General features: G+C 50.7%; 1 protein-coding gene across 1 annotated transcript in view; it reads left to right on the top strand.

The window, feature by feature from the left end:
- LOC133355979 (sodium-dependent neutral amino acid transporter B(0)AT3-like) overlaps positions 1–14,324 on the top strand; it is a 54,277-nt gene extending 39,953 nt beyond the window's left edge. Inside the window, exons 12-13 of the mRNA XM_061573448.1 lie at positions 11,464–11,626; positions 13,593–14,324. Coding sequence (XP_061429432.1) covers positions 11,464–11,626; positions 13,593–13,883 — 454 coding nt within the window. The 3' untranslated portion in view covers positions 13,884–14,324. The remainder of the gene's footprint in view (positions 1–11,463; positions 11,627–13,592) is intronic.
- The last annotated feature ends 11,058 nt before the right edge of the window (positions 14,325–25,382 follow it).

The raw sequence follows: 25,382 nt of genomic DNA on the forward strand, positions 1-25,382 counted from the left end.
GGTTGTTGCTCTCTTGCTTGGTCTGCAGACTGGATACACAAAGTACTGCTGCTTTCTCTGCGAATGGGATAGTCGTGCGAGAGATTCCCACTACATTAAGATAGATTGGCCACTCTGACAGTCATTGGAACCTGGGAGGAAAAGTGTTCAGCATCCACCACTTGTTGAATCAAGGAAGATTGTGTTACCACCCTTACACATCAAGCTGGGCCTGATGAAGAACCTTGTCGAAGCCATGGACAAAACAAAAGCAGCTTTCAAGTACCTCCGTGGACAAATTTCAAGGTTAAGTGAAGCTAAGATAAAGGAAGGTGTTTTGTTGGTCCTCAGATTCGTGAACTTCTTCGAGATGAGGCAGTTGACAGTGCACTGCGTGGCAAGGAATGGAAAGCCTTCCAGTAAGTGGCAACACATTTTCTCGGAAACAACAAGGCAGACAACTACAGGGAGTTGGTGGAAAACCTCCTCAAGGCATACAAAAGCCTTGGTTGCAACATGTCACTAAAGATACATTTTTTGCACTCTCATCCAGATTTTTTCCACTGAACTGCGGAGCAGTGAGCGAAGAGCGTGGCGAGCGATTTCAGCAGGACATTGCAACGATGGAGAAACGCTCTCAGGGCAAATGGAGCCCATCAATGCTTGCAGACTATGGCTGGACAGTGACAAGAGATGCTCCATTTAATGAATACAAGAGACAAGCCAAGAAGCGCCGAGTAGACACTGAATAAGGACTAAATAATATCCTTTTATATATACATAATCGTTTTTTGCCTTTTGTTTCATAATACATTCTATTTATATAACCCTTTTGCTGACTTTTAAAGTGTTACATGAACAGGACAGGTGACATGTTATCATATTAAGCAACCATAAACACATGAAAAGACCTCGGTTTACAATTTATGAGAAACTCTACTATCTACACAATATAAAATGTAAAAACTGAAATATCTTGGGAACAGTAGCCAATCAGTTGTTTTAATTGTCATATTTTAATTCAGCACGTCAAAAGCCATAATATACAGCACATTTAACCTCGGAAGCAGATCACATCTAAGAAATTGCAGACCAGTGTGTTCTCGGTGCGGTGTGTAAATATCACCACTAGTGCGACAAAGGCAGCTAGCCGGTGTGATACCAGAAGCACTTTCCAATGTTTGTGTAACTTTAGACAAGATAAAGGTAAAGATTCCCCTTATCGCCTTAACATACTTTTGGGAACAGGCACTGGCCACCCACCCCGTCGTGTACTGTGTCGACCTTTCTAGGTGCGGCTCAAGTACTCCACCAAAAGTATGGTTAAGGCTACACAGGGGACCTTTGTCTTGTGTGTGTGTGTATGTTTGTCTGCGCTAAGAACCCGGCTACCCGAGTTCCAGTCCCATTGAGGGCCAACATCGGTGGTGAATCTATGAACGGGTCGTGGGTGTCCCTCGGTCGGCTCAGCCTTGGATTAGTACCTGTTGCGATGTGTAGACACCCACCCCCTCGTCAATCATGCGAAACTCGAATAGGTGGTCACTTTTCAGAAATCTTGGTCTTTGGTGTGTTTATGAGTGTGTGTGTGTTCGTACAGGTGTATGTGTTTATGAGTATGTTTATGTCGCTCCACATGAAGTGTAGGGTCTTATTGGCCACAGTTTTGCCCCCCCTTCTCTATTCATAATACTCCCTTCTCTATGCTTGCGAAACGTGGGGCCCTTTAAAGTAACATCTCCACCTATTTAAAATATTCAGGCTGGCCTGACTACGATCCATTCAGGGTTTAACCACGCTGGATTGTGTGAGGAGCTCAGATTCTGGAAAGATCTTAATAAAGTTCCATCGGTGAGCTCCCCGAGTAGGCGAGGCTGCGTTGGCTGGGTCACGAAGCCCGCAAGCCCAGCCAACGCATGCCCAAGCAGCTTCTGTTTAGCCGCATAGAGGGGGCTAAACGGACGCGGCATGGACTGGAGAAGAGATGGAATGATGCGGTACAGAAGGACGTGGAGCTGAGTGGACTTGCCAATGGTGTCAATATCGGCCTTTATGGGGGAGGCTCGTGAAGGATGTCGCTACTGGGCAGTTGGAGGCTGTCGCCCCCCAGCAACAGCAGAGGGCAGAGGAGCGACGCTCACAACAACGAGCGGAGCGCCGAGCGGCTAAAACAGTGCAAGTTGGTACAGGAGGGAGCACAGGTGGTGCATCAGCCACTCATCGACCCATGGCACCTGCTGGGTCTATCCCGTGACCTGCTGGCGAGCCTTCGGCACTTTGCGCAATGACCCCAAAGTGCACTTGGCTCAAGTGCCGGGGTGACGTCTCTGCCATTTGATGGCGGCTGTTGTGTTTATGGGTCTGTGTGTGAGAGTATGTGCCAATTTATGGCTGTGTTATAGTTGTGTGTGTGTAGGTTTATCGGGCGTGGTGCTGGCGACCCACCCCCTCGTGTGCCGTGCCGGCCTTCATCGGTGTCATTCGCTAACAGCACTTGCCCCAACAGTCTGTTAAGGCTACACGGGGAGTCTTTGTCTATGTGTGTGTGTGTATATATAGGTAGTAGTGAGTGTACAGGTGAGTGTACAAGTGTTTATATGTGCGTGAGGGTCGAGGTGAGGGTAGAGGTGAGCGTGTTGCTGATGGGTGTGTGAGTGTAGAGGTGAGTGTGAGTGTTTGTGAGCGTGTTCCTGATGGGTGTGCGAGTGTAGAGGTGAGTGTGAGTGTTTGTGAGCGTGTTTCTGATGGGTGTGCGAGTGTAGAGGTGAGTGTGAGTGTTTGTGAGCGTGTTACTGATGGGTGTGTGAGGGTAGAGGTGAGTGTGTGAGTGTGTGACTGTGTTGTTGATGGGTGTGTGAGTGTGGAGGTGAGTGTGTGAGTATTTGTGAGTGTTTGTGAGCGTGTTACTGATGGGTGTGCGAGTGTAGAGGTGAGTGTGTGAGTGTGTGACTGTGTTGTTGATGGGTGTGTGAGTGTAGAGGTGAGTGTGAGTGTTTGTGAGCGTGTTACTGATGGGTGTGTGAGGGTAGAGGTGAGTGTGAGTGTTTGTGAGCGTGTTTCTGATGGGTGTGCGAGTGTAGAGGTGAGTGTGAGTGTTTGTGAGCGTGTTACTGATGGGTGTGCGAGTGTAGAGGTGAGTGTGAGTGTTTGTGAGCGTGTTACTGATGGGTGTGCGAGTGTAGAGGTGAGTGTGAGTGTTTGTGAGCGTGTTTCTGATGGGTGTGTGAGGGTAGAGGTGAGTGTGAGTGTTTGTGAGCGTGTTTCTGATGGGTGTGTGAGGGTAGAGGTGAGTGTGAGTGTTTGTGAGCGTGTTACTGATGGGTGTGCGAGTGTAGATGTGAGTGTGAGTGTTTGTGAGCGTGTTTCTGATGGGTGTGTGAGGGTAGAGGTGAGTGTGAGTGTTTGTGAGCGTGTTTCTGATGGGTGTGTGAGGGTAGAGGTGAGTGTGAGTGTTTGTGAGCGTGTTTCTGATGGGTGTGCGAGTGTAGAGGTGAGTGTGAGTGTTTGTGAGTGTTTGTGAGCGTGTTTCTGATGGGTGTGTGCGGGTAGAGGTGAGTGTGAGTGTTTGTGAGCGTGTTCCTGATGGGTGTGTGAGGGTAGAGGTGAGTGTGAGTGTTTGTGAGCGTGTTCCTGATGGGTGTGTGAGGGTAGAGGTGAGTGTGAGTGTTTGTGAGCGTGTTACTGATGGGTGTGCGAGTGTAGAGGTGAGTGTGAGTGTTTGTGAGTGTGTTTCTGATGGGTGTGTGAGTGTAGAGGTGAGTGTGTGAGTGTTTGTGAGTGTTTGTGAGCGTGTTTCTGATGGGTGTGTGCGGGTAGAGGTGAGTGTGAGTGTTTGTGAGCGTGTTTCTGATGGGTGTGCGAGTGTAAAGGTGAGTGTGAGTGTTTGTGAGCGTGTTTCTGATGGGTGTGCGAGTGTAGAGGTGAGTGTGAGTGTTTGTGAGCGTGTTTCTGATGGGTGTGCGAGTGTAAAGGTGAGTGAGTGTTTGTGAGCGTGTTTCTGATGGGTGTGTGAGGGTAGAGGTGAGTGTGAGTGTTTGTGAGCGTGTTTCTGATGGGTGTGCGAGTGTAGAGGTGAGTGTGAGTGTTTGTGAGCGTGTTTCTGATGGGTGTGTGAGGGTAGAGGTGAGTGTGAGTGTTTGTGAGCGTGTTACTGATGGGTGTGCGAGTGTAGAGGTGAGTGTGAGTGTTTGTGAGCGTGTTACTGATGGGTGTGCGAGTGTAGAGGTGAGTGTGAGTGTTTGTGAGCGTGTTTCTGATGGGTGTGCGAGTGTAGAGGTGAGTGTGAGTGTTTGTGAGCGTGTTACTGATGGGTGTGCGAGTGTAGAGGTGAGTGTGAGTGTTTGTGAGCGTGTTACTGATGGGTGTGCGAGTGTAGAGGTGAGTGTGAGTGTTTGTGAGCGTGTTTCTAATGGGTGTGCGAGTGTAGAGGTGAGTGTGAGTGTTTGTGAGCGTGTTTCTGATGGGTGTGCGAGTGTAGAGGTGAGTGTTTGTGAGCGTGTTACTGATGGGTGTGCGAGTGTAGAGGTGAGTGTGAGTGTTTGTGAGTGTGTTTCTGATGGGTGTGTGAGTGTAGAGGTGAGTGTGTGAGTGTTTGTGAGTGTTTGTGAGCGTGTTTCTGATGGGTGTGTGCGGGTAGAGGTGAGTGTGAGTGTTTGTGAGCGTGTTTCTGATGGGTGTGCGAGTGTAAAGGTGAGTGTGAGTGTTTGTGAGCGTGTTTCTGATGGGTGTGCGAGTGTAGAGGTGAGTGTGAGTGTTTGTGAGCGTGTTTCTGATGGGTGTGCGAGTGTAAAGGTGAGTGAGTGTTTGTGAGCGTGTTTCTGATGGGTGTGCGAGTGTAGAGGTGAGTGTGAGTGTTTGTGAGCGTGTTTCTGATGGGTGTGTGAGGGTAGAGGTGAGTGTGAGTGTTTGTGAGCGTGTTTCTGATGGGTGTGCGAGTGTAAAGGTGAGTGTGAGTGTTTGTGAGCGTGTTTCTGATGGGTGTGTGAGGGTAGAGGTGAGTGTGAGTGTTTGTGAGCGTGTTACTGATGGGTGTGCGAGTGTAGAGGTGAGTGTGAGTGTTTGTGAGCGTGTTTCTGATGGGTGTGCGAGTGTAAAGGTGAGTGTGAGTGTTTGTGAGCGTGTTTCTGATGGGTGTGCGAGTGTAGAGGTGAGTGTGAGTGTTTGTGAGCGTCTTTCTGATGGGTGTGCGAGTGTAGAGGTGAGTGTGAGTGTTTGTGAGCGTGTTTCTGATGGGTGTGCGAGTGTAGAGGTGAGTGTGAGTGTTTGTGAGCGTGTTTCTGATGGGTGTGTGAGGGTAGAGGTGAGTGTGAGTGTTTGTGAGCGTGTTACTGATGGGTGTGCGAGTGTAGAGGTGAGTGTGAGTGTTTGTGAGCGTGTTTCTGATGGGTGTGTGAGGGTAGAGGTGAGTGCGTGACTGTGTTGTTGATGGGTGTGCGAGTGTAGAGGTGAGTGTGAGTGTTTGTGAGCGTGTTTCTGATGGGTGTGTGAGGGTAGAGGTGAGTGTGAGTGTTTGTGAGCGTGTTTCTGATGGGTGTGCGAGTGTAAAGGTGAGTGTGAGTGTTTGTGAGCGTGTTTCTGATGGGTGTGTGAGGGTAGAGGTGAGTGTGAGTGTTTGTGAGCGTGTTACTGATGGGTGTGCGAGTGTAGAGGTGAGTGTGAGTGTTTGTGAGCGTGTTTCTGATGGGTGTGCGAGTGTAAAGGTGAGTGTGAGTGTTTGTGAGCGTGTTTCTGATGGGTGTGCGAGTGTAGAGGTGAGTGTGAGTGTTTGTGAGCGTCTTTCTGATGGGTGTGCGAGTGTAGAGGTGAGTGTGAGTGTTTGTGAGCGTGTTTCTGATGGGTGTGCGAGTGTAGAGGTGAGTGTGAGTGTTTGTGAGCGTGTTACTGATGGGTGTGTGAGGGTAGAGGTGAGTGTGAGTGTTTGTGAGCGTGTTACTGATGGGTGTGCGAGTGTAGAGGTGAGTGTGAGTGTTTGTGAGCGTGTTTCTGATGGGTGTGTGAGGGTAGAGGTGAGTGCGTGACTGTGTTGTTGATGGGTGTGTGAGTGTGGAGGTGAGTGTGAGTGTTTGTGAGTGTAGAGGTGAGTGTGTGAGTATTTGTGAGTGTTTGTGAGCGTGTTTCTGATGGGGGTGTGAGTGTAGAGGTGAGTGTGAGTGTTTGTGAGCGTGTTTCTGATGGGTGTGTGAGTGTGTGAGTGTGCGAGTGTTTGTGAGTGTTTGTGAGCGTGTTACTGATGGGTGTGTGAGGGTAGAGGTGAGTGTGAGTGTTTGTGAGCGTGTTACTGATGGGTGTGCGAGTGTAGAGGTGAGTGTGAGTGTTTGTGAGCGTGTTTCTGATGGGGGTGTGAGTGTAGAGGTGAGTGTTTGTGAGCGTGTTCCTGATGGGTGTGTGAGTGTGTGAGTGTGCGAGTGTTTGTGAGTGTTTGTGAGCGTGTTACTGATGGGTGTGCGAGTGTAGAGGTGAGTGTGAGTGTTTGTGAGCGTGTTTCTGATGGGTGTGCGAGTGTAGAGGTGAGTGTGAGTGTTTGTGAGTGTGTTACTAATGGGTGTGTGAGTGTAGAGGTGAGTGTGTGAGTGTTTGTGAGTGTTTGTGAGCGTGTTTCTGATGGGTGTGTGAGGGTAGAGGTGAGTGTGAGTGTTTGTGAGCGTCTTTCTGATGGGTGTGCGAGTGTAGAGGTGAGTGTGAGTGTTTGTGAGCGTGTTTCTGATGGGTGTGCGAGTGTAGAGGTGAGTGTGAGTGTTTGTGAGCGTGTTTCTGATGGGTGTGTGAGGGTAGAGGTGAGTGTGAGTGTTTGTGAGCGTGTTACTGATGGGTGTGCGAGTGTAGAGGTGAGTGTGAGTGTTTGTGAGCGTGTTTCTGATGGGTGTGTGAGGGTAGAGGTGAGTGCGTGACTGTGTTGTTGATGGGTGTGCGAGTGTAGAGGTGAGTGTGAGCGTTTGTGAGCGTGTTTCTGATGGGTGTGTGAGGGTAGAGGTGAGTGTGAGTGTTTGTGAGCGTGTTTCTGATGGGTGTGCGAGTGTAAAGGTGAGTGTGAGTGTTTGTGAGCGTGTTTCTGATGGGTGTGTGAGGGTAGAGGTGAGTGTGAGTGTTTGTGAGCGTGTTACTGATGGGTGTGCGAGTGTAGAGGTGAGGGTGAGTGTTTGTGAGCGTGTTTCTGATGGGTGTGCGAGTGTAAAGGTGAGTGTGAGTGTTTGTGAGCGTGTTTCTGATGGGTGTGCGAGTGTAGAGGTGAGTGTGAGTGTTTGTGAGCGTCTTTCTGATGGGTGTGCGAGTGTAGAGGTGAGTGTGAGTGTTTGTGAGCGTGTTTCTGATGGGTGTGCGAGTGTAGAGGTGAGTGTGAGTGTTTGTGAGCGTGTTTCTGATGGGTGTGTGAGGGTAGAGGTGAGTGTGAGTGTTTGTGAGCGTGTTACTGATGGGTGTGCGAGTGTAGAGGTGAGTGTGAGTGTTTGTGAGCGTGTTTCTGATGGGTGTGTGAGGGTAGAGGTGAGTGCGTGACTGTGTTGTTGATGGGTGTGTGAGTGTGGAGGTGAGTGTGAGTGTTTGTGAGTGTAGAGGTGAGTGTGTGAGTATTTGTGAGTGTTTGTGAGCGTGTTTCTGATGGGGGTGTGAGTGTAGAGGTGAGTGTGAGTGTTTGTGAGCGTGTTTCTGATGGGTGTGTGAGTGTGTGAGTGTGCGAGTGTTTGTGAGTGTTTGTGAGCGTGTTACTGATGGGTGTGTGAGGGTAGAGGTGAGTGTGAGTGTTTGTGAGCGTGTTACTGATGGGTGTGCGAGTGTAGAGGTGAGTGTGAGTGTTTGTGAGCGTGTTTCTGATGGGGGTGTGAGTGTAGAGGTGAGTGTTTGTGAGCGTGTTTCTGATGGGTGTGTGAGTGTGTGAGTGTGCGAGTGTTTGTGAGCGTGTTACTGATGGGTGTGCGAGTGTAGAGGTGAGTGTGAGTGTTTGTGAGCGTGTTTCTGATGGGTGTGCGAGTGTAGAGGTGAGTGTGAGTGTTTGTGAGTGTGTTACTGATGGGTGTGTGAGTGTAGAGGTGAGTGTGTGAGTGTTTGTGAGTGTTTGTGAGCGTGTTTCTGATGGGTGTGTGAGGGTAGAGGTGAGTGCGAGTGTTTGTGAGTGTGTTTCTGATGGGTGTGCGAGTGTAGAGGTGAGTGTGAGTGTTTGTGAGCGTGTTTCTGATGGGTGTGTGAGGGTAGAGGTGAGTGTGTGAGTGTGTGACTGTGTTGTTGATGGGTGTGTGAGTGTGGAGGTGAGTGTGAGTGTTTGTGAGTGTAGAGGTGAGTGTGTGAGTATTTGTGAGTGTTTGTGAGCGTGTTTCTGATGGGGGTGTGAGTGTACGAGTGTTTGTGAGTGTTTGTGAGTGTAGACGGGAGTGCGAGTGTTTGTGAGTGTTTGTGAGTGTAGACGGGAGTGCGAGTGTTTGTGAGTGTTTGTGAGTGTAGACGGGAGTGCGAGTGTTTGTGAGTGTAGACGGGAGTGCGAGTGTTTGTGAGTGTTTGTGAGTGTTTGTGAGTGTAGACGGGAGTGCGAGTGTTTGTGAGCGTGTTGCGGTCTGTGCCAGACGCCGCCGTCTGCGTGGCGGAGACCAGGCGGGGACTTTTTATCCCCCACCCCGCCCCCGCATCCCACCACACTCCCCGCACGGCACCACCCCACACCGAACCCCCCACCACACAGCCCCCCACCACACCCCACCACACCGCCCCCACCACACTGGCCCCAGCACCCACACCCCTTCCACACACCACCACCCCACACCGAACCCCCCACCACACAGCCCCCCACCACACCCACCACACCGCCCCCACCACACTGGCCCCAGCACCCACACCCCTTCCACACACCACCACCCCACACCGAACCCCCCACCACACAGCCCCCCACCACACCCCACCACACCGCCCCCACCACACAGCCCCCCACCACACCCCTTCCACACACCACCACCCCACACCGAACCCCCCACCACACAGCCCCCCACCACACCCCACCACACCGAACCCCCCACCACACAGCCCCCCACCACACCCCACCACACCGCCCCCACCACACTGGCCCCAGCACCCACACCCCTTCCACACACCACCACGCCGCACCGAACCCCCCACGCGGGGCAGGGGAGGTCGAGAGCGTCCCGGGAGCGAGGGTGGTGACCCACCAACCCCCGCGGGTTGGGAGACGGAGCGACGGTGGAGACAGTTCCCCGTGTGAGGAGCGGCTGCGCTCTCCTGGGTGGATCGCAGATTGTTGAAGCGATGATCATTCTCCCACTCGGTTTGGCTGCCGTGACGCTGCTTACAGATCAGCTGCGAGTGAATCACTCAACAGACCCGAGCCGCTTCATCATTTTGCTCTTCGATTTACTCTGGACGGGACCCGCCGTTGCGACCTCTACTTTCAATCCAATCTCAAATCACTCGATGCAAGAATACGTCTTCATTGCGCCTTGTTCATCCATGAATTCCTTTTGGAAAATCTGTGCTATGCTTAGCTAATTCATGAACCCCATTGTCAAACCCATGAAAGTTAAGATATCCATATAATTGCCTTTTAACTATCCCAAGAACAAGAATTTGAATCGGTGACAACGCCTTTGCCATTGCAGCACCAACGCTTTGGAACAACAACCTCGTTTCCTTCCGTAACATCATACATCTTCCTTCAAGGAATATTCTAAATTAGAACATTCGTGCTGGATAGAGCCACATTTGGCAGTATGATGTGTCACTGTGGTCCTTACCCGTGTGTCGATGGTAACATTCTAACGTTCACTTTCATTGAGGGATTGTGTTGTCTTGGTGTGGTCTGGGACTGTTCTTGCTCTCGGTTTGTTGCCTTGCCCAAGCTTGCGAACTGATGTACTTGTGCAATTATAACTTATATAGTTTATTTATTTTATATTCAAGGGGCGCCACGGTGACGTGATGTCATCTTCCTCGCCTGGTGTGCAAGAGGTCAGGGGTTAGATCCCGATCCTGACGCCTGCTGAATATTTGTAGTTTGCATGTTCTCCCTATGGTCGTGTGGATTTTTCTCCGGGTCCTCCGGTTTTTCCTTCCACATTTAGAATCCACATCACGCATTTAGATTATTTGGCTGCTATAAATTTCCACGTGATAAGCCACTTCGTTGAGCAATCATTTGTGGCCAGGTCGGTGCTAAAAATGAGCTATATAGCTCAGTGAGCCGTATCTGGTAAGATAACAAGTATAACCCGTAAAAACAAAGGTTTTCACTATAAATCCTTAATATGCGTGGTGGCTAGAGTCCTCTCGTCCTCTGGCTTGAGATGGCTGCCACCTATGGGTCAGATGATTGCATGCCACCATTAAGCAATTGGTAATTAAATATAATATTTTTGTCCTAAAAAGTGAAAAATTTTGGAGAAAATTTTTCACTTTTTATAATATTTTTGTCCTAAAAAGTGAAAAATTTTGGAGAAAATTTTTCACGAACATTAATTGTCACGCACAACGAGTATGTGTGCAAAATGTCAGCTCGATTGGATCACGGGAAGTGGGTTAAAAAACGACCGAAAGATTTGCACGGTCGTAAGCAAGCAAGTGAACTTAATATAAAGGATTTAATAAAGGATTTACAAATATATTCGCCTGTGGAGGACGCGGGGATCGATCCCGCGACCTTTGGCATGGGAAGCGTGGGCCCTACCAATTGCACTACTCCGCCAGGGCCTGTGGAGGTGTCACGCTCTGGGCTCCTACACTGACGTTCAGCCAAAGCCATAAATGAGTTATATTTGAATAAATGTCAAATACATTTTTTTGGGCTAAAAAGTGTAACATTTTGGAAAAAAAATTTCACGAACATTAATTGTCACGCACAACGAGTCTGTGTGGAAAATGTCAGCTCGATTGGATCACGGGAAGTGGGTTAAAAAACGACCGTAAGATTTACACGGTCGTAAGCAAGCAAGCGAACTTAATATAAAGGATTTATAAAAAATGGTTTAGCTTTAGATTATTTATTTATATGTTAGTGATTTGCTTACCTTTCCTATACTTTGCACTCCTATCGTTACAGTATTTGTATTGTTTCATGTAACTTTCTGACGTACCCCTACTGGACATCTGTGAAAAAGAGCTTCATAGCTCATCGGATTTCTCCAGGATAGATATTCTGATTTTGAGAGGAATGCAGGCCTCCATCCAGCAGTGGGCTGACCATGCCTGGATGACGATCATGATGGTGATAGAATGACATCACTATTACTGTCAAGACTGAGGCAGAGAGAGACAGTGAGAGGGAGGTAAAGGGAGAGAGACAGAAAGGCCGAGAGAGAGACAGAGAGAGCGAGAGAGGCAGAGAGACAGGGAAACAAGGAGGGAGAGAGGCAATGAGATAGACAGGGAGACTGAGGCAGACAAGAGAGCAAGAGCCAGTGAGAAGCAGGAGACTGCGATAGAGACACAGCTACACACGGTACGAGTGGTGGGGGTCGCTCGCGTCACGATGACCCCGATGACCTTTGCATCCAGGTTCAGCAGCGACCTCAAATTCATGACGGGGAGGAAGCCCAACTACTACTGGATGGTGACGTGGCGCTTCATCAGCCCCCTGCTGCTCGTCGTCGTCTTCGTCGCCTACATCGTCGTGCAGACCCAGACCCCGCTCACCTACGAGTCCTGGAACCCCAAGTTTGTGAGTCACGTGTACTCCGCTGCTGGACAGTAACCGGCCACTCCGTCGATCGACCGCGGTCACGCGAGCGCACGTGACGGAGCTTGGCGTGTTCGTCGGTCAGCCCACGTCACCTGGGACTGTGCCGTGACTTCCTGCCAGCAACGGGCTTTTAACACATCACGCGAAGAGCTCAGAGCACACCTAGCTTGTCACGATCGCCGTGGTAACGTCACCACCACTTAGCGGCAAACGGTGGCCGTTGTTAACAAGAAAAAGTATCTCATAGACGACGTTTTGGTCAATGGCAGACGCCACATGGCACTGCCTCTGGTGACGTCACGTGTCACTGTTACGTGTTGTCGTGTCGCCTATCACGTAACAATGACGAGCGGGTAGAGAGCCAGGACCGGCGCTAACAGCCATTGCCCGAGCTCTGCGGTGCTCCAGTAGGGGGTGACGTTGCTGCCGTGCGATCCCAATTGAGTCACCTGCGGTGTCATTCTTAAAATTGTTTACCGTGACGATGCCGCCGGCACACAGTGGCACTCCTCTTGTGAAGGACGTCACGGGGTTTTTAACGTCCGCTGGGAGTGATGCGGACGGCGCGTGGAAGTAGCGGCAGTCGTGGTCCTGTTACAGTGAGTGCAGTGGACTCTCGATTATCCGCGTTTGGTTTATCCAACTTGCGGATTAACCGCACACCTGAGATTTTGACGTAAATTGATGACTAATAGATTTTCCCTTAAGCCCAAATTAATAATCTAATAACGGTTACACATTGTTATTCTTGGGAATGTTTACTACAAGTCACGTGCTTACACCGAACAAATATCTGCTCCAATTATTCCGAAATCCACTCTACAGTACAGTAGTTGCATATCTCTATAACCGTAGGCGGAGTCCGATTGATGTTGAGTGGCGTGGCCCTGCTGCTGTCCACTTAGTGGGCGCAGTCTTCTGCTGCGCGGGAGCAGGAAAGTGTTATCACTGAGCACGCGCATCGATCGGTCAATTATTTTCAAACGTTTTTAGTTTTGTTCATTAACAAATTACATTTTATTAACTTAAACATAATTTTTACCTATATTAGTAGTTTTTGGCCTAGAGACCCGCTGAAATGGATATTGTTGGAAAATACGCGATTTTCAATTATTCTGAATTATTTGCGGTCGTCCTTCGTGCAGATAATGGAGAGTCTACTGTACGCGCACTACAGTAGTGTCCAGGGTGGCCGTGGAGTCGAACCGCTAACCTCCCCAGGAGCGAGCAGGGAGCCCTGCAGCGCTGTGAGACAAAACTCAAACCAGACACCCCACAAAATCACCATTTGGCGAACTACCCATATGTAGAAGAAAGTAGGCGTGGCATTGCCTCGTGGGGGCGTGTCTATGCCCATGCCTGGTCTTGTGGAGCCCGAATCGAGGTGTCTGCATTATTGATTCTGCTCACAGTCGAGCCGACAGCAACGTTAGAGCATCGATTCACCGATGGTTAATCACTGCGTGGATTCATTGGCAAGAGATCCACCGATCGAGTAATCCCATTGGCTAGCACAGCGCCGTGTGATTGGCTGACATCTGCGTGGTCGGTGATTCGCTCGTAGGCCGTTTCTATTGTTCGTTTGTCGGCCATGATGGACAGAGAAGGCAGAAGGTGATGCCGTGGGGGTGGCACAGTCGCGCCGGGGGGGTAACACCGGGAGGTGGCTCGTGCTCACTGCATACTAACCAACGTCACACGCGTAGAACGCGCCATCAGCCCTGCCCCTGGCCCTGCTTGGCCCCAATTGAGATCGCATTACTCCTGACGCCGGCGTGTGTAGCACAGTTTGGTTCTGTTTCAGCTCAGATGTGCCAGTGGAAAGAGGTTTACACGAGTGTCTTTCTGTATCTCTCTCTGCTTCTGCCACTCTCTCTCTGCATCTCTCTGTCTCTCCCTCTCTCTCTCTCCACCTTTCTGCACGTTCATCGCCGGGCGGTTGCAGTCTGACTTCCCGCAGAAGGAGCAGCTCCCCTACCCGGCCTGGATGATCTTCATCATCGTCCTGCTCGTCGCCCTGCCTTGTCTCTTCATTCCGGGAGTCGCCCTCTACCGCCTCATCCGGTGTCGCTGGCACCGCAGCGACATCCCGGACATCACCACCCTGGCCGGGGCGAAGGGCGACGATGAAGATGGAAGCGACAACTTGGCCTACATGGGTGGTGACGATGATGATGATGATAAGCGCTCAGAAGAGGGGGGGGGGAAGATACCGGACAAGGGAGTGAAAGTGTAGGGAGATGGGTGCAGGAGGAGGAAAGGGGTGGGCGGTTCATAATGGCCGGTCACCATAGACCATCACAGAGACCCATAGACCATCATAGAAACCCATAGACTGACATAGAGACCCATAGACTTACGTAAACATCTATAGACATACAGAGACCAATAGACGCACATAGAGATCCATAGACTCACATAGACACCCATATAGACATACAGAGACCAATTGATTCACATACAGACCCACATAAAGACCAATAGACTCACACAAAGACCAATAGACTCACAGAGACCCATAGCCACACACAAAGACCCATAGACTCGTACAGAGACCCATAGAGTCGCATAGAGTGAGTTGTGATGAAACAGGATTCTCAGGTGTCGTGATTCTGACTTTGTGGTGCTGGTCCTGACGATACTTGGCGCAGCTTCAGGTAAATTGTCGCAAATCTGATCGCTGCTGATCTTGCTGTGTGAATTGTTACTCACCACTGGTGGTGAGGGGGTGAGTGAGAATTGCTATCTAACGCACCACTGGTGGGAGAAATAATTCCTCCCCCCCGCCCGCCCCTGGCAGTGTGCGGCTGCGGGATAAGAGTCCTCTGTGTGCCGCTATCACCGGTGATTACGTCTCTGATGACCTCTGGAACATTGCCCCGCCTTAGAATGCCTGCACGTTCTCCCCCCCGCCCCCCTGTTTCCTCACGGGCTTCCTCCTCCCATAGCTAACCCCACACCCACAATGGAACTGGCATCGGCCAACCAACCCCACATCCCCGACTGCTGCAACCAACTTGACGAGAGTCACGAGACTCGGTGAGACTCTCCCGGGGGGATAGACGAGGGGGCTGATGTCGGTGTCTGGTGGCTCAGCGGCTCAGTGGCATGGATTCGATCCCAAGAGACTGGGTTCGAATCCAGACCCAGGTCTTCAGCCTCCAGACCCAGGTCTCCAGCCTCCCGACCAACTGTGATGCAACGGGATTCTCACAGTGTCAAATAGCCAGTCACTCACAAGCAGACAGTCGCCTCCCTGTCGCTCTTCTGTCGCTGCTACTGCCGTGGTCACCGTGCACGTGAACTTCACTCCGCTGGCTTCCTCCTCCCGTGCTGAGGACTCGGTCCGTACAGACGCTGACTGAGTCGTCTCATCCAGCACACGCTGTGCAACCACAACCACCACCACCACGTGATGCTCAACCACCACCACAACCACCACCACCACGTGGTGCTCAACCACCACACGACAAATCACAACATCTCACCTACCCACTTTGCCACTCACCCACTCACTCGCCCAAACTCTGGAGTCCCGTCCTCCCGTCGTCTCTGTCCCCCATTCTATTACAATAATAATAAGAACCTTGCTCAATTCTATTCAAATGTCAACTCTAATTACCAATTACAACCCTCTAATAGTGCTGCTTGTTGCTGAACGTTTGACGCTTTGGGCCTGTGCCCAGAAACTGTTGACATGTATCTTGAGGGAAGGGAGTCAGATTCTCCATCCCAGCGCTGGCAACAGCAGCAGGAGTCCAACTCAGGCAGAATTTGTGCAGCATCAGCAGCAACTGTGACAGCTGCTCGGAGTTGCAGAACAAGAACATTGGCGAGGCACAGATGTATCGCCGGGATCGGGAGCCGGGGAGAGCGATGTTCTAGCAGCTTCCCAGGGAGGTTTCATTCTTTCCTGAAGGCCCCTGCCTGATGGGGCAGTTGAACGCCAACAACCTCAGCTCTGCACTCCACAGGAGCACTCCGATGTCCGCTGCCGTTGGCGGAACCCGAGAGCCCAGAGCCCAGTCCAGAGGTTAGGCGGCGCTCTGGTGACGAGATGTTAACTCCCTCGCCTGGCGCGCAGGAGCTCGTGGGGTCCATCGCGACCCTGACGCCTGCTGCTGTATATTTTGAGTCTGCGTGTCTCTCCGTGGTCGCGTAGATTTTTCTCCGTGTCCTCTGGAGATTCCTCTCCACATGTCGAGTCAACATCACCACGCGTTCAAAGTTAGTCGGCTGCTGTAAATGTCCACGTGACGATAAGCCGCTTCGTTGCACTATAAGTTGTGATAGCCAGGCCGCTTCTGAAACAAAGAGCTATACATTTTACGAAGGAGTGTATAGTTCAGTTTTAGATCGACGCCACCACCCGTGGCTCTGTGGGGTCCGCTCACGAGGTACAGGCGCAGCGCCTACACTTTGCTGGCTCACGTCCCCTGCTGGCGGGGAGGGCCGGCACCACCACCACTTAGCGGGCCAGCTCCACGGGGTCTTCGTGGCAACCTCGTCCCCGCTGGGCCGCAGCTGGTCCTGGAGGAAGCAGAAGCAGAAGAGGTCTTGAGAGTGAGCCACAGGCCGGGGGCGACCCGCACGTTACCCACCACGCTCGTTCGGAGCTGCCGATCAACTCGACCAACCGCGGGGTGCCGAGCGCGGTCAGTCGGCGGGGTGGACGCGGGGAGGCGTCTGGGGGAGGGGGTTTGTTGTTGTGAATCTCGCGCTGTTGTTTCAACTGCCACGCCAGGAGATTGGATCTAAGCGTCCCCTGTCAATCACATCACCTGTCAATCACATCGCCTGTCAATAACGCCGTCCCCTGTCAATCACACCGCCTCCTGTCAATCACACCGCCTCCTGTCAATCACATGACCTGTCAATCACACCGCCTGTCAATCACATCGCCTGTCAATAACGCCGTCCCCTGTCAATCACACCGTCTCCTGTCAATCACATGACCTGTCAATCACACCACCTGTCAATCACTCACCTGTCAATCACATCGCCTGTCAATCACATCGCCTGTCAATAACGCCGTCCCCTGTCAATCACACCGTCTCCTGTCAATCACATGACCTGTCAATCACACCGCCTGTCAATCACACCACCTGTCAATCACATCGCCTGTCAATCACACCGCCTGTCAATCACACCACCTGTCAATCACACCACCTGTCAATCACTCACCTGTCAATCACACCACCTGTCAATTACACCACCTGTCAATCACACTACCTGTCAATCACTCACCTGTCAATCACACCGCCTGTCAATCACATCACCTGTCAATCACACCGCCTGTCAATCACACCGCCTGTCAATCACATCACCTGTCAATCACATCGCCTGTCAATCACTCACCTGTCAATCACACCACCTGTCAATCACACCACCTGTCAATCACACCGCCTGTCAATCACATCACCTGTCAATCACACCGCCTGTCAATCACAACACCTGTCAATCACTCACCTGTCAATCACTCACCTGTCAATCACACCGCCTGTCAATCACACCACCTGTCAATCACATCACCTGTCAATCACATCGCCTGTCAATCACACCGCCTGTCAATCACATCGCCTGTCAATCACACCGCCTGTCAATCACATCGCCTGTCAATCACACCTCCTGTAAATCACACCACCTGTCAATCACATCACCTGTCAATCACATCGTCTGTCAATCACACCTCCTGTCAATCACACCACCTGTCAATCACACCGCCTGTCAATCACATCGTCTGTCAATCACACCGCCTGTCAATCACACCGTCACCTGTCAATCACACCGCCTGTCAATCACACCGCCTGTCAATCACATGACCTTTCAATCACACCGCCTGTCAATCACACCACCTGTCAATCACATCACCTGTCAATCACATGACCTGTCAATCACACCACCTGTCAATCACATGACCTGTCAATCACATCGCCTGTCAATCACACCACCTGTCAATCACATCACCTGTCAATCACATCGCCTGTCAATCACACCACCTGTCCATCACATCACCTGTCAATCACATGACCTGTCAATCACATCGCCTGTCAATCACACCACCTGTCAATCACATCACCTGTCAATCACATCGCCTGTCAATCACACCACCTGTCCATCACATCACCTGTCAATCACATGATCTGTCAATCACATCGCCTGTCAATCACATGACCTGTCAATCACACCGCCTGTCAATCACACCACCTGTCAATCACATCACCTGTCAATCACATGACCTGTCAATCACATCGCCTGTCAATCACATCGCCTGTCAATCACACCACCTATCAATCACATCGCCTGTCCATCACACCACCTGTCAATCACATCGCCTGTCAATCACACCACCTGTCAATCACACCCCCTGTCAATCACACCGCCTGTAAATCACATGACCTGTCAATCACATCGCCTGTCAATCACATCACCTGTCAATCATGCCGTCACCTGTCAATCACACCAGCTGTCAATCACACCACCTGTCAATCACACCGCCTGTCAATCACATGACCTGTCAATCACATCGTCTGTCAATCACATCACCTGTCAATCACATCACCTGTCAATCATGCCGTCACCTGTCAATCACGCCATCGCCTGTCGCTCACACCGTGAGCCCGAGTGACGGCTCTGCTCCCACCGGGGCGCCAGGGGTCACGACGGTGGTGGTGCTGCTGGCGATGAACCTCACGTGACCTATGACCTATGGCTAACGATCCCGTGACCCCCACCCCCCAGGGAGGGGCAGCAAAACTAAGCAGACGCGTGGCCCCCCTTCACTAACCTCTATCTCGACTCATTCACCCGGTTACGGTTTTACACATCCCATGAGCCACACACACACACGGCATTCCTTCTGGGAGTGCTATCATTTTCAACCACAAGTGAAACCTCTGGACCGGTTTCTGCTGGTGAGACCCTCAACAGCTCTATCATTGCACAGCATAGCCGAGCTCGCCTAAATAACAACAATACAGATGAAGCCGCAAACAACAACAACACCTCCTCCCCACCGAGTCTCCTCGCTCTGCGTTTGACCACCGCTTGGCCAGCCCCCCTGAAGCACATCCGCAGGTGGGCTCCACCTGTCCCGTCTGTACGGGTTCGAGTGTTGCCCGCTCACACACACGAGCGTTTTCTCCGGTCGCCCGCCACGCAGACAATTTCTGACGGCGGCTGTGTGGTGGGGTGTGTAACAACAGGTCGTGCTTTCCACAGTAAAGCGAACGCCAGTAAAAGCAGAAGGCAAACTTTGTTCTGAATTGTGTCGCGGTGATGCTTCCTGTACACGTGCGTGCGCATGTGTGTGTGTGGCGCTCGGTACAAATGTCCCCCTTGCAGACATAATAGACTGTTGGGGCAAGTGCCGTTAGCGAGTAGAACCTGTGAGGGTCAGCACAGTGGCAATATTTACACATCGCACCAGGTACTCATTTGAGGCTGAGTCGATATAGGGGAGGCCCAGAACCGGTTCACATAATCGTCACTGGTGGTGGCGTGAGCGGAAATGGAACTTGGGTCGCCGGGTTAGTAGCGCAGTGCGCTAACCGCTGCGCTACCGCTCCCCACGTATACACAAGGGGGTGATCATGATTCCAGCTTTCTGAGTTAGAATCACGGCTCACATTAGTGGCAAGTGATCGGGTATCTGAATCGGTCCCACTTGGACTCCATCGCCCCCCCCCCCTCTCTTGGGTAGGAGGGATGTGTGGCTGGGATGCGAGAGATGGATGGATGGAGGGAGGGGTAGGTGGGTGGGTGGATAGTTGGGTGAGTGGGAGGGGAGGGGTGGATGGGTGTGTGGGTGAGAAGTCGAGTCACTAATTAACTGGCCTCTGTGAGAAGTTCGTGACCCACAAGGAGGGCGTCACCCGTCTCGCTGCGATAGCTGATCTGGCGACAGCCGCAGGAAGGAGCAACACACTGGGGCGGGGAGGGGGTGCGGGGACACGGGAGGACTGTCGTGGCCAGGTCGGGCCTTGCCACACAGAGACCCATAGACTCACACAGAGACTCATAGACTTGCAGAGACCCATAGACTCACATAGAGAACCCATAGACTCAGATAGAGACCCATAGACTCAGAGACCTATATACTTACACAGAGACCCATAGACTCACACAGACACCCATAGATTCACACAGACACCCGTAGACTCACACAGAGACTCATAGACTTGCAGAGACCCATATACTCACACAAAGAACCCATAGACTCAGATAGAGACCCATAGACTCAGAGACCTATATACTTACACAGAGACCCATAGACTCACACAGAGACGCATAGACTCAAGAGACCCACATACTTACACAGAGACCCGTAGACTCACACAGACCCATAGACTTACACAGAGACCCATAGGCTCACACAGAGATTTATATACTCACATAGAGACCCATAGACTCACACAGCAATAGACTCACACAGACCCATAGACTTACACAGAGACCCATAGACTCACACAGAGATTTATTTACTCACACAGACACCCGTAACACTCGCACAGAGACCCATTGACTAAAACTTTGCTCTGAATTGTGTAGCGGTGATGTTTCCTGTACACGCGTGCGCGCATGTGTGTGTTTGGCTCTAGACAAATACAAATATCCCCCTTGCAGGCATAATAGACTGTTGGGGCAAGTGCCGTTAGCGAGTAGAACCTGTGAAGGTCGGCACAGTGGCAATATTTAGACATCGCACCAGGTACTCATTTGAGGCTGAGTCGATATAGGGGAGGCCTAGGACCGGTTCACATAATCGTCACTAAGCCTTTTGAGTTAGAATCACGGCTCACATCAGTGGCAAGTGATCGGATATCTGAAGCGGTCCCGCCTGGACTCCATCGCCCCCCCCCCCCCTCTCTTGGGTAAGAGGGATGTGTGGATGGGATGCGAGAGATGGATGGATGGAGGGAGGGGTGGGTGGGTGGATAGTTGGGTGAGTGGGAGGGGAGGGGTGGATGGGTGTGTGGGTGAGAAGTCGAGTCACTAATTAACTGGCCTCTGTGAGAAGTTCGTGACCCACAAGGAGGGCGTCACCCGTCTCGCTGCGATAGCTGATCTGGCGACAGCCGCAGGAAGGAGCAACACACTGGGGCGGGGAGGGGGTGCGGGGACACGGGAGGACTGTCGTGGCCAGGTCGGGCCTTGCCACACAGAGACCCATAGACTCACACAGAGACTCATAGACTTGCAGAGACCCATAGACTCACACAGAGACCCATAGCCTCACACAGAGACCCATAGACTCACACAGAGAACCCATAGACTCAGATAGAGACCCATAGACTCAGAGACCCATATACTTACACAGAGACCCATAGACTCACACAGACACCCATAGATTCACACAGACACCCGTAGACTCACACAGAGACTCATAGACTTTAACAGAGACTGATAGACTCAGATAGAGACCCATAGACTCAGATAGAGACCCATAGACTCAGAGACCCATATACTTACACAGAGACCCATAGACTCACACATAGACCCATAGACTCACACAGACAGCCACAGACTCATACAGAGATCCATAGACTCACAAAGAGACCCATAGACTCCCACAGAGACCCATACACTAATACAGAGACCCATAGACTCCAACAGAGACCCATAAACTCGTTCTGACTGAGCTGCGATGAACTCGGGGTTCTCGAGTGTGATGCGGATGAATTGGGGTGTTTGCGCACAAGCCCAAAGCGCCGGGCGGCCAGCAATGAACAACCCCTTCGTTACCGTTGTCATAGACACCAGCGGAGGTGTGGTCTGGCAGAAGGAAAGTCTCGTGTGGTAGGGGTAAAATGTGGGTATTCTTACATCAAAGACGTCTGCCCAAGACGATTTGTAAGAGCATCCCCAAATCCACTCCGGTCACAATGGGCTCCCGACAGCTCCCTCTGCCTGGGGCAGCGTCGTGGGGCGAGCGGTTGCCGCGCTGCGCCGGCCTCTTGCCGAGCGCGGTGTTTGCGCGCCCTCTAGTGGCGACCCCTCGCTGGGGTGGTCCATTCTCCACGAAGGTGACCCCGGCACGGCTGCCAGGAGGCGCTGCGACCTCTCAATCGACCGGCAGGGAATTGGCCTCCTCTGAGCTGTTGCACTATAAACTATCACTTTTATTTTACCACGTAAGGCCCTCGACTGAACTGCTACGTAGATATGTTTTCAGAAGCTACGTGGCTATCACGAATGATAGCCCAACGAAGTGGCTTATCGTCATGTGGACATTTACAGCAGCCAAACACTCTACACGCGTGATGTCGATAATGAAATTTGGAGGGAAACCCAGGAGGACACAGAGACAAATCCACGCGACCACGGGAAAAGAGTCACGCAAACTCCAAATATGCAGCAGGCATCGTCAGGAAACAACCTTCTGAATACCAGGAGATGTATTTCACATCTCGCCACCGTGATCTTCAACATCAAAAACAACGCATGATACGCATCTCATCAGCCACATTGCTTCACCAGCATTATTTCAACATCAGCAAAACCTCTGTAGTGGTTTCAACATGCAGTGTCTTGTTGGCTTGTAAGTCAGCCTTTGCTTAAACGAAAGGTGCAGGTGAAATTCCCTCTCTGCTCGACATGGGGGCCCGGTGGCGATGTTCGGATGTTCCTCCACATCACGACGCTGCTCTGGTGTCTATGCGCTGCCTAACTTTGCCGGCAGAGAGATAATAAGAGAATGAGGGGAAGGACATTGATACATCTTTGGCGTCTGCGCGAGGCCACTCGAAACGATCTGGCCAGATGTAGCAACGTGACATTTGGCTCTGAGAATCGCTCTTCAGCTCAACCTGTGAGTGAGGCTCAGGCGCTCACCATCTTAATCCGTGAGTCGTGACAAAGCTCGTACACCACGTGACAACCAGCTTATTTCGGCTGTGTCGAGTGATGCAGTCTCACGAGACAGACGTGGCCGGATCATGCCTACGCCCACAAATCGATTACAAATCGATTACTTAGTTTGTAGACGCCAGGGTACTGTATGTCTAAGTTGCCTCTGTGGTAGCAGTTACGTTGGAGAAACCAAACGACATGTCTCGGACCGCATCCGTGAACATAAAGCAGACCTGAAACACGGTAGGACAAACACCTCAGCCGTGGCAGATCACTGTTACAATTCAGTGGGCTTACATGACATTGACTTCTCCAAGACAGAGGTTCTCTGCAAGCCATCTGGCTACCATGAGAGATTCGTTCATGAGGCGATCCACATATACAAACACAGAGACAATTTCAACCGAGAAGATGGATTCTGGCTCAGCAATCATTGGAAGAACGTAATAAACCATTTCAGATCTTAACTGATTGTGTTCACGTTTACGGTGACTTTAAGACCGCGTTCCACTCACCGGAATTGACTATATATCTTGTATTCTCCGCAGGGAATGGATTCTTTGCTCCGCTGCAAGTCTCCTACTACCACTCTCCCATTGACATATTTCGTTGCTTCCTCTTAGTATCTTTCACTCGACGGTCAATGGTATAGTGTATAGCAGATTGTATAATAATAAATAGTATAACATTGTAATGTTTAATACAATGTATAAGGCAATATATAGTATCGTAATTGTATAGTGAATATACAGCAGTGTGATATACAATAGGGTGGATAGAATAATACATAGTGTAATATTACACTATGTATTATTCTAAGGTATAGGGTGGTGTATAGTAATACAGTATATAATTTAATGTTGGGTTTGTCTATGGCAGCATATAGTATGGGGTAGACCCGTGTGATGTAAGGAAAAAAGTTTAGCTGGAAGCATATTATATTTTTTGCGACATAGAATTGTAATGTATTACTTACTGTTAATAGCTCAGCTTATTGGAAAGTATAGTTAGTATACTGATGATACTATGTAGTTTATACTTTAGTTTTTTACGTGGTTGTTTAGTTACTGCAGCTACATACTATTAACATTCCTTCCCTTTATTAATGCTACCCCTATCCCCTCCCTTTGATGCTGCTAATCCTGCATAATGCACGGGCATAATATGACTTTGAAAACCCCCGCCCACCTCCTACGCATTTCACAAGTAGTACTAATCACATACCTGCATTTCCCATAAATATGCTAAATTCCTCTTGATATGCAAATTATTTTGTCAAGGCGCCCTTCCCCCCTTCCAACCCAGCTTAAATAGACGCTCCAAGCGTGGTGGTGTTTCATTCAGACGCTGTCTCCCCGACAGACCTGGTCTTCACCTGAGGACGGCTGCTTGCGTTGTGGCCGAAACGTCGTGAGAATTATTTTATTATGTTTTATTTTTATTATTTTATTATTTCCCTTCTACGTGACTTTACCGAAAGAACCAAGAAGATGAATCCCTGCAGTCACGAAAGCTTTAAATCGAAATTACTCCCATCTCTTTTAAACTATTCTTTATTATGTTTACCAGGTAAGGCCCACTGAGCTGCATCGTTATTTTTCAGAAGCGACCCGGCTATCAAAAACGATAGCTCAACAAAGTGGCTGATATCATCGCGTGGAAGTGTAAAGCAGCCAGATACTCTAAACTCGTGGTGATGTTGATGCTGAGTGTGGAGGGAGAACCCGGAGGACCTGGAGAAAAATCCACCCGTCCACGGAGCGAGAGACACGCAAACTCAAAATATGCGTCAGGGTCGGGATCTAACGCACGACCTTCTATAGACTAGGCGAGATAGTTAGCATCTCGCCCTGGCGGCATCCCCACGGTAGCGAGATGTATGTCTGGTTTGCATAGAAGAGAAGAGCGGCTTCCAGTGGAGGCTCTTTCCGCCAGCAATGGCGTGAGCCGGTCGTTGCATGACTGCGCCTCGAGCTGCTCATCTTTGGAGAGCGCGATTTACATATTCATGAGAGCGCGTGGCAATGACAAATCCATGGCATTGGTCACCGAGATTGAGCAGCAATCGCCTGCGCGGTGCGTCACTGGAGCCGAGCGAGAGCCGAACCAACATCGTCCCATCGAATGGAAGTTATTGCTGGGTACAGGCCCAAAACGTGAAGCGGCCAGGAACAAACAGCACTCTTATAAACGTTTTAATCGGCAAGAGTGTAACAAGTATATTGACTGGAGCGAGAAGAGAAGGTGATGATGATGATGATGGCGATGATGGAGATAATGATGGTGATGTTGATGGTGGTGATGATGATGAAGGTAATGATGATGATGGTGGTGATGATGAAGATGATGATGATGGTGGTGATAATGGTTTATTTGATGGAGATGATGATGGAGATGATGATGGTGGTGATGATGGAGATGATGATGGTGGTGATGATGGGAGGAGGGGATTCCAGCGTGGAGCAGTGCGAGGGACGACGCTGAGAGAGGAGTGAGGTGACACGCAGTGTGGGCGAGTGGGTGGATTAATAAGCAGCTGAATGAGTCGGTGAGTGAGTGGATGAGTGCGTTGTTGTGACCTGCAGTGTGGTGGTGGTGGACGAAACGACAGTCAGCGTCAGTACGGATTGCGTCCACAAAATGCGTGGAGGAACCAGCGGAGTGAATTTGGCAGGACGTCTGTGTGACCGGCCTCCTCTCCATGAAGTCTCGAGACTCTATCAGTGATGTCTGAACCGCTCCTTGGTACGTCCCCCTCCCCATTGTCCAGAGTGGTGAAGTATGGTCAAACAACCTCATCCAGCAGTAGAAAACTTGACCAAGGACTGATTCTTATTATTGATTTGTATCGCTCCGAAACATCTCCACTTGTTTATTAAGATAT

Source organism: Lethenteron reissneri, chromosome 52 (assembly GCF_015708825.2).
Source record: "Lethenteron reissneri isolate LAM-NWPU_2019-01 chromosome 52, ASM1570882v1, whole genome shotgun sequence".
NCBI classification, from domain to species: Eukaryota; Metazoa; Chordata; class Hyperoartia; order Petromyzontiformes; family Petromyzontidae; genus Lethenteron; species Lethenteron reissneri.